At 43.9% G+C, this 13,370-nt stretch overlaps 1 protein-coding gene across 1 annotated transcript; it reads right to left on the bottom strand.

Moving 5' to 3' along the window:
- Positions 1 to 3,606: 3,606 nt before the first annotated feature.
- LOC112267317 (extracellular calcium-sensing receptor) lies at positions 3,607 to 13,054 on the bottom strand. The gene is made up of 10 exons (XM_042296577.1): positions 12,810 to 13,054; positions 11,694 to 11,812; positions 11,340 to 11,443; positions 10,872 to 11,045; positions 9,852 to 10,583; positions 5,118 to 5,327; positions 4,921 to 5,044; positions 4,548 to 4,741; positions 4,178 to 4,459; positions 3,607 to 4,069 (listed from the first exon to the last, which is right to left on the bottom strand). The coding sequence occupies exons 1-10, from the start codon at positions 13,052 to 13,054 to the stop codon at positions 3,647 to 3,649; spliced, it is 2,607 nt and encodes an 868-aa protein (XP_042152511.1). The 3' UTR covers positions 3,607 to 3,646.
- Between the last annotated feature and the right edge of the window lie 316 nt (positions 13,055 to 13,370).

The raw sequence follows: 13,370 nt of genomic DNA, 5'->3' as shown, positions 1-13,370 counted from the left end.
GCACCCATGTAGCCCCCGCCCCACCCCCGATCAGTGTGCAGTGAAAGCTGTCTCCCAGGCACCCATGTAGCCCCCCCCCCCCGATCAGTGTGCAGTGAGAGCTGTCTCCCAGGCACCCATGTAGCCCCCCACCCCGATCAGTGTGCAGAGAGAGCTGTCTCCCAGGCACCCATGTGGAAGCAGGAGCCTGTCTGCTGAATGCATCCTCTGTGCTGAGGGGGAGGTCAGCAACACTCCAGGTCAGTGAACTGAATATCATTTGAAGAATTTCTGGGTAGCTTTGGGTCTGTGGAAAAGGTTTTCCAAATGATCTTTGTCTCTGTCTTTCTGTCAAACTTGGCCGAGTGTTTCTGATCTTGTTGCTAGGAGCCCTCATCTGTACAGTGGTCCTCGGGAATCTTCACCCGCTACCGGAACACACCTGTTGTCAAGGCCAATAACTCTGAGCTGAGCTTCCTGCTTCTGCTGTCACTCAAACTCTACTGTTCGTTGGTCGGCCCCGGCTATGGACGTGTCAGCTGAGGCACGCAGCGTTTGGTATCAACTTTGTTCTCTGTGTCTCCTGTATAATGGTGAAGCCCACAGTGGCGCTGGCTGTGTTTAGGATCACTAACCCCGGGGCGAGTTCAGCTTAGCAGCATAGAAGAACAGTCCTGGTTCTCACAGCCCGGCTGGTCTTAGCTTCTCCAACTCCACACAAAAACACACACTACCATAATGATAAGATTGTATATGAGTTTGTGGTGGGGACAATAGCAGGGTTAGGAGCGTTGCTAGGCTACATCGGCTGTTCGGCCTAAAGTGTTACATCAATCTGCTGAGGCCAGAGAGGAACACCAAGAAGGCTCTGATGGTCCGGGCCACAACTAATACATAGGGAGAATTTTCTTTCAATTCCTTTATTCTTCGAATCCTCTTTCCTTCTTTTCAAAACCCATTGGATGAGAAGGTCATTGGGCCGGGGCATCTGACCCTCTCATCCAATGGATTTGAGAAGGAGAGTGAGGAGAGAGGACACAAGTAATCAAGGAAATTAAATTGAGATTCTCACAATGGCGTATGTAATACCATACCAATAGTCTACAGTGGAATCCTCTCCTTGTCTCCTTTAGCTGACAAGGTAAAGATATGTCTTTCTGCCCCTGAACAAGGCAGTTAACACACTGTTTCTAGGCTGTCATTGTAAATAAGAATTTGTTCTTAACTGACTTGCCAAGTTCAATAAAGGTTGAAATAAAAATAAAAGTTCCTCTCTCCACTGAACTGAAATATGACCACTAGGTGGAAGTATTATGCCTGCTAGGTATTTGCTTGTCACTCTTTCAACATAAATAAAGGATAATAGTATAGTAAGTATAGTAACAGAGTATGATGGTCTCAAATTGTTTTAAGTAGCTCTTTTTCCTTCTCCAACATTCTATTTCTTTCACGCCAAGATAGTTTCCACTTCTGTCAGAAAAGGAAAGAAGAACCTTTTAACGTTTTGAGTTTGATGACGAGAAAGCTATTTCATTTTTTATTTTGTCAGTACCCTAGTGATGTGTAGTGATCTACTATTGATTATAATTATGTTCTGTGATTAAATATCAATCAGATTAATACATGATTAAGTTATTTGGGCTGTTAAGTAGGCTTTTGATTTCATCTGTATACGTGTGTGGCTTTAATCTTCATTATCCCTGATGAGTGGATCCCTGATGAGTGGATTTCGGCATACATTTTTTTTTAATCAATCAATTAATTAAAGAATGAAACAGCATAACATTCCTGCTCCCTCTAAAGGGTTCTGCTTCCATATTCATTCATTCATCCATGAATGAATTATTAATCAAAGTCAATTTTTTTATTAAATGAAACATTCTGACTTCAAAGGGGCTGCTTGAATGTGTTTTTATTGAACCTTAGCAAAGATTTATGTAATTAAAAACAGTCTCATACGGGAAGAGAATTACACACTTCATAAAATGTGAAAGGAATTAACATTTTTATTAACGTACCTAATTTAAATGGCTTGGTGTGTGTTTTCAGAACTGGCTTTCAGGTGAGAAATGGAATTCATTCAAGTCTATTGATGATGGTCTGAAAAGTTTGTGTCCATCAACTTGTTTAGGTCTGAAAAGTTTGTGTCCATCAACTTGTTTAGGTCTGAAAAGTTTGTGTCCATCAACTTGTTTAGGTCTGAAAAGTTTGTGTCCATCAACTTGTTTAGGTCTGAAAAGTTTGTGTCCATCAACTTGTTTAGGTCTGAAAAGTTTGTGTCCATCAACTTGTTTAGGTCTGAAAAGTTTGTGTCCATCAACTTGTTTAGGTATTGTCTGAAAAGTTTGTGTCCATCAACTTGTTTAGGTCTGAAAAGTTTGTGTCCATCAACTTGTTTAGGTCTGAAAAGTTTGTGTCCATCAACTTGTTTAGGTCTGAAAAGTTTGTGTCCATCAACTTGTTTAGGTCTGAAAAGTTTGTGTCCATCAACTTGTTTAGGTCTGAAAAGTTTGTGCTAGTGGGTTTTATACAATGTCTTTATTTGTTCTGTTTAACCATACATGTGATTAACTAAACACATTGAAGACTATACTCTATTATAAACTGGTTGGTTCGAGCCCTGAATGCTGATTGGCCGAAAGCTGTGGTATATCAGACCGTATACCACGGGTATGACAAAAATGTATTTTTACTGCTCTAATTACATTGGTAATTATAATAGCAATAAGGCACCTCGGGGGTTTGTGGCATATGGCAAATATACAAAGGCTAATGGTTGTGTCCTAGTACTCCATGTTGTGTTGTGCCTAAGAACAGCCCTTAATCGTGGAATATTGGCCATATACCACACCCTCTCGGTCCTGATTGTTTAATTATATACTGTGTTTCTTGGTGGTTTCTAATTGGACATCATGTGTTTCTTGGTGGTTTCTAATTGGACATCATGTGTTTCTTGGTGGTTTCTAATTGGACGTCATGTGTTTCTTGGTGGTTTCTAATTGGACATCATGTGTTTCTTGGTGGTTTCTAATTGGACATCATGTGTTTCTTGGTGGTTTCTAATTGGACATCATGTGTTTCTTGGTGGTTTCTAATTGGACATCATGTGTTTCTTGGTGGTTTCTAATTGGACGTCATGTGTTTCTTGGTGGTTTCTAATTGGACATCATGTGTTTCTTGGTGGTTTCTAATTGGACATCATGTGTTTCTTGGTGGTTTCTAATTGGACATCATGTGTTTCTTGGTGGTTTCTAATTGGACATCATGTGTTTCTTGGTGGTTTCTAATTGGACATCATGTGTTTCTTGGTGGTTTCTAATTGGACATCATGTGTTTCTTGGTGGTTTCTAATTGGACATCATGTGTTTCTTGGTGGTTTCTAATTGGACATCATGTGTTTCTTGGTGGTTTCTAATTGGACATCATGTGTTTCTTGGTGGTTTCTAATTGGACATCATGTGTTTCTTGGTGGTTTCTAATTGGACATCATGTGTTTCTTGGTGGTTTCTAATTGGACATCATGTGTTTCTTGGTGGTTTCTAATTGGACATCATGTGTTTCTTGGTGGTTTCTAATTGGACATCATGTGTTTCTTGGTGGTTTCTAATTGGACATCATGTGTTTCTTGGTGGTTTCTAATTGGACATCATGTGTTTCTTGGTGGTTTCTATTTGTCCATCATGTGTTTCTTGGTGTTTCTCTCTGGTCTCAGGAGGATGATGAAACACTTTGGAGCAAACAGACAGAACAGCAGCCCAAAGCTGGATGCTAAGATGGCGAATATCTCCACCGCATCTGCGTACTTCCCAGGAGAGCTGATGTAGGCAGGGACGAAGGAGATCCATACAGCACAGAAGATCAGCATGCTGAAGGTGATAAACTTGGCCTCGTTGAAGTTGTCAGGGAGTTTCCTGGCCAGGAAGGCTAAGAGGAGACAGAGAGAGGCCAGCAAGCCGATGTAGCCCAGCACCAGAGAGAAGCCGGCCACAGAGCCCATCTCACATTCCAGAATGACCTTAGACCCCTTGAGGCCTAGGTCACGGTAAGGCAGGGGAGGACATATCGACAACCACACGGCGCAGATGATCACCTGCGTTTACAAACACAATTACAAACTCATCTTTACTCATCTTATACAGTAAAATACTGATTCATTCAATTAGGTGACTTGAAGTTATTTCAATATTAAAGCTCTCACCTGAACACTGGTAAAGAGGAAGACACTCCCTCTCTGCTGCACAGGTCCAAACCACCTCATCAGCTGCCCAGCACCGGGCCTGGCTGAGCGGAACGCAGCCAGAACCACGATGGTCTTGACAAGGAGGCAGGAGAGACAGAGCACAAAGATGACCCCAAACGCCGCCTGGCGGATCTGACACGCCCACACCGAGGGACGCCCAATGAACACCAACGAACACAGGAAGCAGAGCTTGAGTGACAGGAGAAGCAGGAAACTCAGCTCTGAGTTGTTGGCCCGCACCTGGATTGAGAAGAATGGTTAGACATACATGATACCATAGAAGAGTTCTCCATTTTATCCCGATGTAGCACTGTATCAAAGCTCTTACCAGAGGAGTGTGGCGGTGGTACACAAAGAGCATAAACACAGCCGCCGTTGCCACAGCGCCGCACACGGCAACAGTGGTCAGAGTGACGCCCATGGTGTCGTTGAAGGAGAGGAACTCGAGCTGACGAGGGATGCAGGCCGTCCGATTGCCGTTGGACCAGAACTCCAGAGGACAGCGGTCACATTGTAGAGAGCCTGGGAGATTGAACACGTTACAATGATAATTGAAAAGCATAAATTACTTATTCAGTCTAATTAAGTCTTAATTAAAGTAGAATATTTTATTCGAGAGAGATCAGGTCAATAACGGCTAATTAAGAACGCCCTTTCATTGTTTAAAATTATATTCTACCCCAACATCACAGTTCACTGACCTGTGGTGTTGCTGACCTCTCCCTCAGCACAGGAGATGCAGTCGAAGCAGCAGACAGGCTCCCCTTTCTTCCTGGCTACACGGGTGCCTGGGGAACAGCTGTCACTGCACACTGACACAGGCACCTGTACATGCCATGAAATGAATTTCAATTGAACAAAACCTTTCAGTTCATGTTTTAAAAATGGTCTTTCTTACCATATTAGATCCTGCGTTCCACTGGATGGCTGATTGGTCGATGAGGATATTGGACCCTTCTACTCGGCCAATCGTGACAAGTTTGAGCAACCCCTGTGGCGTGGCCTGCCAGTTCACAAGGTCGTAGACAGCAGGGACATCCGCGCCCTGGAAGTAAAACGGCTCCCCAAGTGGAGTGGTGAAGTTAACCTGGTTCAGGTGCTGCAACAGCTTGGAGGAGAGGAGACACAAACATTACCATTACACTGTTAATATGATGTAATAACTAAAAACCAGGGTAGGGTAGGTTACTTTCTAAATGTAATCTGTTACAGTTACTAGTTACATGTCCAAAAATTGTAATCAGTAATGTAACTTGTGGATTACCCAAACTCAGTAATGTAATCTGATTTACTTTCCCCTTAAGAGGTATTGGTGCTTTGCTGGTGACTGTCTGTGATGTATTTACAGTTCAAGACACACTTAACCAGCATTCTGCAGCGATACGCCATCCCATCTGGTTTGCGCTTAGTGGGACTATCATTTGTTTTTCAGCAGGACAATGACCCAACACACATCCAGGCTGTGTAAGGGCTATTTGACCAAGGAGAGTGATGGAGTGCTGCAACAGATGGCCTGGCCTCCACAATCACCCAACCTCAACCCAATTGAGATGGTTTTGGATGAGTTTGACCACAGAGTTAAGGAAAAGCAGCCAACGGGTCCTTAGCTTATATGGGAACTCCGTCAAGACTGTTGGAAAAGCATTCCAGGTGAAGCTGGTTGAGAGAATGTCAAGAGTGTGGAAAGCTGTCATCAAGGCAAAGGGTGGCTACTTTGAAGAATCAAACATCTAAAATATATTTTGATATGTTAAACCCTTTTTTGGTTACTTCATGATTCCATATGTGTCATGTCATAGTGTTGATGTCTTCAATATCATTCTACAATCTGGAAAATAGTAAAAATAAAGAAAAACCATTGAATGAGAAGGAGTGCCCAAACTTTTGACTGGTACTGTATATAAATGATGTATATGTCAAAAAATGGATGTAGCAAGGGCTGCCCAACCCTCTTCCTGGAGATCTACTGTCCTGTAGGTTTTCAGTCCAACCCTCTTCCTGGAGATCTACTGTCCTGTAGGTTTTCAGCCCAACCCTCTTCCTGGAGATCTACTGTCCTGTAGGTTTTCAGCCCAACCCTCTTCCTGGAGATCTACTGTCCTGTAGGTTTTCAGCCCAACCCTCTTCCTGGAGATCTACTGTCCTGTAGGTTTTCAGCCCAACCCTCTTCCTGGAGATCTACTGTCCTGTAGGTTTTCAGCCCAACCCTCTTCCTGGAGATCTACTGTCCTGTAGGTTTTCAGCCCAACCCTCTTCCTGGAGATCTACTGTCCTGTAGGTTTTCAGCCCAACCCTCTTCCTGGTGATCTACTGTCTTGCAGGTTTTCAGTCCAACCCTCTTCCTGGTGATCTACTGTCCTGTAGGTTTTCAGCCCAACCCTCTTCCTGGAGATCTACTGTCCTGTAGGTTTTCAGCCCAACCCTCTTCCTGGAGATCTACTGTCCTGTAGGTTTTCAGCCCAACCCTCTTCCTGGAGATCTACTGTCCTGTAGGTTTTCAGTCCAACCCTCTTCCTGGAGATCTACTGTCCTGTAGGTTTTCAGTCCAACCCTCTTCCTGGAGATCTACTGTCCTGTAGGTTATCACTCCAACCCTCTACCTGGTGATCTACTGTCCTGTAGGTTTTCAGTCCAACCCTCTTCCTGGAGATCTACTGTCCTGTAGGTTTTCAGCCCAACCCTCTTCCTGGAGATCTACTGTCCTGTAGGTTTTCAGTCCAACCCTCTACCTGGTGATCTACTGTCCTGTGGGTTTTCAGTCCAACCCTAATTTAGCATATCTGATTCAGCTAGTTAAGGTCTTGTTGAGAAGCTAATTAGTAGAATCAGGTGTGTTAAATTAGGGTTGGACTGAAAACCCACAGGACCGTAAGATCTCCAGGAACAGGGTTGGGAAGCCCTGAACTACAGATTGAAGTCTATCAAAAGTGTATGAGTTTGAGCTTTCGTCAAATAGGTGTCATGGATTCTCCCGGTACTGCTGCTCATGCCATGCACCAGTTCCGGAGGTCTACGTCACCGGCCTCTAGACGTCACTGAACTGGACTCATTTACTTTCCCATTCCCCCCTGATTAGTAATTGTAAATATGTGCCCTCTGTTCACCATTTTCTTTTCAGTTATTGTTTCCTTGTCCAATGGTGTCGTGAGTACCTGAGCTTTGGTTGTTGCAGCTTTCGTGCTGCGTGTATTGTGTCCTTGTCATTACGGGTCTCATCCAATGTATTGTTATGTGTGATGTTATTACGGGTCTCATCCAATGTATTGTTATGTGTGATGTTATTACGGGTCTCATCCAATGTATTGTTATGTGTGATGTCATTACGGGTCTCATCCAATGTATTGTTATGTGTGATGTCATTACGGGTCTCATCCAATGTATTGTTATGTGTGATGTCATTACGGGTCTCATCCAATGTATTGTTATGTGTGATGTTATTACGGGTCTCATCCTGTGTGATGTTATTACGGGTCTCATCCTGTGTGATGTTATTACGGGTCTCATCCAATGTATTGTTATGTGTGATGTCATTACGGGTCTCATCCAATGTATTGTTATGTGTGATGTCATTACGGGTCTCATCCAATGTGATGTTATTACGTGTCTCGTCCCGTGTGTTGTTATTACGGGTCTCGTCCTGTGTGATGTCATTACGGGTCTCATCCAATGTGATGTTATTACGTGTCTCGTCCCGTGTGATGTTATTACGGGTCTCGTCCTGTGTGATGTTATTACGGGTCTCGTCCTGTGTGATGTTATTACGTGTCTCGTCCCATGTGTTGTTATTACGGGTCTCGTCCCGTGTGATGTTATTACGGGTCTCGTCCCGTGTGATGTTATTACGGGTCTCGTCCTGTGTGATGTTATTACGGGTCTCGTCCTGTGTGATGTTATTATGGGTCTCGTCCTGTGTGATGTTATTACGGGTCTCGTCCTGTGTGATGTTATTACGGGTCTCGTCCCGTGTGTTGTTATTACGGGTCTCGTCCTGTGTGATGTTATTACGGGTCTCGTCCTGTGTGATGTTATTACGGGTCTCGTCCCGTGTGATGTTATTACGGGTCTCGTCCTGTGTGATGTTATTACGGGTCTCGTCCTGTGTGATGTTATTACGGGTCTCGTCCTGTGTGATGTTATTATGGGTCCCGTGTGTGATGTTATTACGGGTCTCGTCCTGTGTGATGTTATTACGGGTCTCGTCCTGTGTGATGTTATTACGGGTCTCGTCCTGTGTGATGTTATTACGGGTCTCGTCCTGTGTGATGTTATTACGGGTCTCATCCTGTGTGATGTTATTACGGGTCTCGTCCTGTGTGATGTTATTATGTGTCTCGTCCTGTGTGATGTTATTACGGGTCTCGTCCTGTGTGATGTTATTACGTGTCTCGTCCCGTGTGATGTTATTACGTGTCTCGTCCTGTGTGATGTTATTATGGGTCTCGTCCTGTGTGATGTTATTACGGGTCTCGTCCCTGTGTGATGTTATTACGGGTCTCGTCCTGTGTGATGTTATTACGGGTCTCGTCCTGTGTGATGTTATTAAGGGTCTCGTCCTGTGTGATGTTATTACGGGTCTCGTCCTGTGTGATGTTATTACGGGTCTCGTCCTGTGTGATGTTATTACGGGTCTCGTCCTGTGTGATGTTATTACGTGTCTCGTCCTGTGTGATGTTATTACGGGTCTCGTCCTGTGTGATGTTATTACGGGTCTCGTCCTGTGTGATGTTATTACGTGTCTCGTCCTGTGTATTTATTAGAGGTTTAGCTCTTTAGTTTAAGTTACATCCCTGTTTTTGTGTACGTGTCTGTTTTGGGCTTCGTCCCCGTGCCTTTTCATGGCATGTTGTATTTTTGCATGGCGTATTAAAACCCCCTGTTACGAATTCCTGCGCCTGTCTCCAATCCTTTATACAATGTTACATTAGACATAGGAATTGTAGCTGGATGTAGCTGTTGCAAGAGTGCATTTTTCACAGGATGTCCCACTGGTTTCAGAAACAATGATTGATCAGGCAGCTTAAACTTCTTGAATTCAATCATTATCGGGTTCAAATACACATTTAGATTTGTGAACAGCCGTCCACAACAACCACAATCCGTAAGGCGCAAATAGCTAAATGAGAGAGCAGCAGTGTGATTCACATCAATGCACTACGTAAATATCAGTAATAAGTGATATCCGTATCGCTGTAGACTTCATTTCAACTTGCGACTTTTTTTCCCATGCTGGATTGAACGTTATTGAGAAACCAGAGAAGTGTCAAAGACTTTTTTTCAGCCAACATCATTTAGGAATTTAAAAGTAATCTTCAAGGTAATTGATTTGATTTGATTGTCTAGTTTATCAAAAGTATCTGTAATCTGATTACAATATATGTAGCTGGTAACAGACATGTATCTGGTAACAGACATGTAGCTGGTAACAGACATGTATCTGGTAACAGACATGTAGCTGGTAACAGACATGTAGCTGGTAACAGACATGTATATCAAATTACATTTAATCCATTACTCCCCAACCATTCTCGAAACATATCCCCAAAGCAACTATTAAGTGGACATGAATATTTAATTATATTAATTATCATTTGCATAAGCAATTCTACTGAACATGCAATAGATGTGTGTGTACCTCTGCTGGGCTGATCTTGTAAGGAGGGGAGCAGGTGAAGCTGTTACCCCAGGAAGGGCTGTCTCTCTGGGGGCAGGACAGCAGGCTGTGGAGGGCGTGGGCTGCAGCATACACAGCCAGATACACATTATAGGTTATTCTCAGCTGAGAGGTGTCTGTGAAAGGGCTCTGCACCATCTCCAGAGTCTCTGCCCCACTGCAGGAGGCCAGGCGTAAACGGGAGGTACTGGAGGTGGGAGGAGGGGGATGTGGTAGTGACTCCGAGGGGGTTGGAGGAAGGGGAGAGGGGAGCAGAGACGTGTCGTGTCCATGTGCTACTCCAGGGCTACACCCAAACTCCGTTTCCCAGAGTTCCTTCAACAGGACGTCTCTGGGGCGACGAGAGGGGTGGAGACTTCGAAGGTGGGCTTCAAAGCCAGGCATAGGTGCACTACGGATAGCCACACCCACGACGCCCCGAGCGACGTTAAAGAGGGCGGGGTTCCGTAGCAGTTGTCCGCTGGTGCTCCATGCCTCACTGGCCAGGAACTGCCTGTCCGTCACGTTTCTCCTCCCCAGCTCCAGGAGTAACGCCCCTATGTCAGTGTACCAGAGGAAGACTAGGATGACCCGCGCTGTCGAGGCCTGGACCGTGTCTGCTGCTCGCTCCACATCCCTCACCAGGTTCGCCCGGTTGAGGGTCTCAAAGAACGCCAGGCACACCCCCGTCCCCCGAACCGCCGCCTCAAACACCTGGGGATCAAATATGAGCGTGACAAATAATCAAAATACTGATGTCGAAGTTCAAAATAAAATACAGCAGGATGCAGTATTAGAAATACCATCATTTTCCTTGCAATTTTTTAGTATGTAAATTCTACAATTTGACCAAGAATTAATAAAGTCAAAGTCAAAAGTCAAAGTTAATATAGAGAAACATATAATTAACTAAATAATAATACGTAAATCAACAGATAAGTGTCTTCAATAAAGAAGAGCAGCAACCAACAACAAAATGAAAAGATAAAGATAAACCTGTACGGCCTGACGACCGTAGTCATTGTCTGCAGCGATAGCCCCGACCCAGGTCCATCCCAAGAGCCAGGTGAGCCGGGCCATGGTGAGGGCTTGGTAGACATCACTGGGGATGGTCCTGAAGAAGTTAGGGAACTCCTGTCTGTCACTGAGACAGCCACAGCTGGCCTGGTAACTGATCTGAGGACAATACCATTAAATCAATCATTTCTCACTGAATACTAGACCAGCTGAATTATAATTAATTAAAGCATAATGGCAATCTTTCTAGGTATGTATTTCCTGGTTGTAGAAAGAGACTGAGGGCATATCATCACAATAACATCAATCACATTTTAATGAAGTACTAAATTACCCTCTTAAAATGTCTCAGTAAATACTAGACATTCTGAAATATGATGAATTAAGCAATATGGTAATGTTTCTAGCCACAGTATTTCCTGGTTGTGTAGAGAGAGAGAGAGAGAGACTGACCACAGGCACAGAGAGGGGCCCCAGGGTCCTGGCCAGGACGATGGCCTGAGTGGACGATGCATCACCAATGACCAGAGGAACGTGGGAGTCGCTTGATGGCCATGCTGGACAGGATACACATAACATTTTAACATGATTCTATAATCAGAACGACATGATAACATATATGACCTATTTGCTATTCATTTAGTGTAGGATCTTCACAATATTAATGGCTATTTGGCAAATACTTTTCAATAGATATTAATTTTAGGTTAAAATCACATTTGAGGTTAGAAAGCTCTGTAGATTCACATCTAAGGCTCCCCCCTGACACCAAGGCCAGTGCCCCTCGCAAGCTCCAGGGGTGCTGACCACAGCTGTCCAGGACACGGTAGCCCAGCCGGACTCCCGGCAGCAGGAAGGGGTTACGGTTAATCTCATCCACTGCAAACACCAGTGCATGCATCCATCTCAACGGTTCCTCCTGGAAACTGAGAACAGGGATGTGAGATGAGAAGGTAAACAGAGATAGAGTGAGAGATAGAAAGACAGGGAGAAAGAGAGAGAGAGAGAGGGAGAGAGAGAGGGAGAGAGAGAGAGAGTGAGAGAGAGGGAGAGAGAGAGGGCGAGAGAGATAGAGGGAGAGAGAGGGAGAGAGAGAGAGGGAGAGAGAGGGAGAGAGAGAGAGAGAGAGAGAGAGAGAGAGAGAGAGAGAGAGAGAGAGAGAGAGAGAGAGAGAGAGAGAGAGAGAGCGATGACAGAGCAAAATTCAACATGTGTAAATGAGCATGGTGTAACCTTGTAATCAGATTAATGTGATTGATCATGAGGAGAAACAACATTCAACCTTAATAAACAGCACTAAAAAAACTGATTTAATGTTGAACATCAATCTTATCCGTCTAAACTGAGAATCAAGTTGACAACGGAAAAATACCACACTATAACATCAAGATTATTTAAGTGTTTTGCATTTTCAAGAAATATGCCTTCTCTCATTGTACTCAGATAGAGAGAGAACTGTGCTAAACATCTGAGGAGAAAACAATGGCACTTTAAGCAAATAAGTTAGACAAAAAAACAAAGATCATTATTAAATGTTAATTGTTTTTGCAGACAATTTGTTAACATCAGATTTGAAATTGATTGCAAAAAATGATGAACATTTCATTGATCACGATTCTGTGTAAAACAAAAGCAAAAGGAACATTTTCCATTTCAGTACCGTGAAACGGGACGCAGTGGAAGGACAAAACACCTTCTGAAGAGAACAACATTCAGATCAAATCATTACACGAAAGAAAAAAAAGTTTTCAAATGAAGGAAAAGTACCCCTGCTAAAAAGAAATGCTGTTATAAAATAAAATAAATAAAAAAGGACTCATCAAAAGAATAAACAAAGATAGAATTTCACATCCTTTGAAAAGAAAGTCACAAGAAAAGGTCAAAGTGCGATTAAACAGAACAGAAATAACCAAAGGAACTTACTTGACACAGGACTGCAGGTTAGGGTGTTGGCTGAAGCTCAGGTCTGGAGCAGGGGGGAGGTTATGGATAGGGAAGACAGCCCCGATCACCACATCACCTTCCTGGGATAGACCAAGGTCATCCAGACCGACCGAATGGTCCCGCCGTGAACACACAGTTGCCTGAGCCATCCCTACCCCAACCCTGACCAGCCAGGGCAGTAGCAGGGGAATGGCCTGTGTCAGCCAGGTGAACCAGGGGGACATGGGGAAGCTCCTCTGGACACACAGGCAGGCAGGAAGTTGACCAGACCAGACCAAAACCACCCCCAATGCCGTTTCTATATACTGGTAAAAACATGAAACGCTACAGCACAGTGATATTGATCAAACGTACAGATGAGTTACAAGAGTGTGAAGATTATGATCATAAATCCTCCGTGTCTAAACATCCAGCCTGTTAACTGACTTTCTCCCTGCTAAGATGTAGCACAGATCAGCCTAAGTGGTTCTCCGTCAGGTGAAGACAAGCTTGAGCTGTTTGGGCAGTCAACAACAAGTCTCTATCTCCCAGCATTGGGTC

Source organism: Oncorhynchus tshawytscha, linkage group LG14 (assembly GCF_018296145.1).
Source record: "Oncorhynchus tshawytscha isolate Ot180627B linkage group LG14, Otsh_v2.0, whole genome shotgun sequence".
Taxonomy (NCBI): Eukaryota; Metazoa; Chordata; class Actinopteri; order Salmoniformes; family Salmonidae; genus Oncorhynchus; species Oncorhynchus tshawytscha.
This window is presented reverse-complemented; position numbering and strand designations above follow the sequence as displayed.

What these genes read in the sequence shown, in the direction of transcription:
- LOC112267317 (XM_042296577.1), bottom strand. Translation starts at nt 13,054, where the DNA reads ATGTCCCCCTGGTTCACCTGGCTGACACAGGCCATTCCCCTGCTACTG. An exon ending in GGCCCCTCTCTGTGCCTGTG is followed by an intron (nt 11,046 to 11,339) that starts GTCAGTCTCTCT and finishes TATTGTCCTCAG; the next exon opens with ATCAGTTACCAGGCCAGCTG. An exon ending in ATGACTACGGTCGTCAGGCC is followed by an intron (nt 10,584 to 10,871) that starts GTACAGGTTTAT and finishes TTTGATCCCCAG; the next exon opens with GTGTTTGAGGCGGCGGTTCG.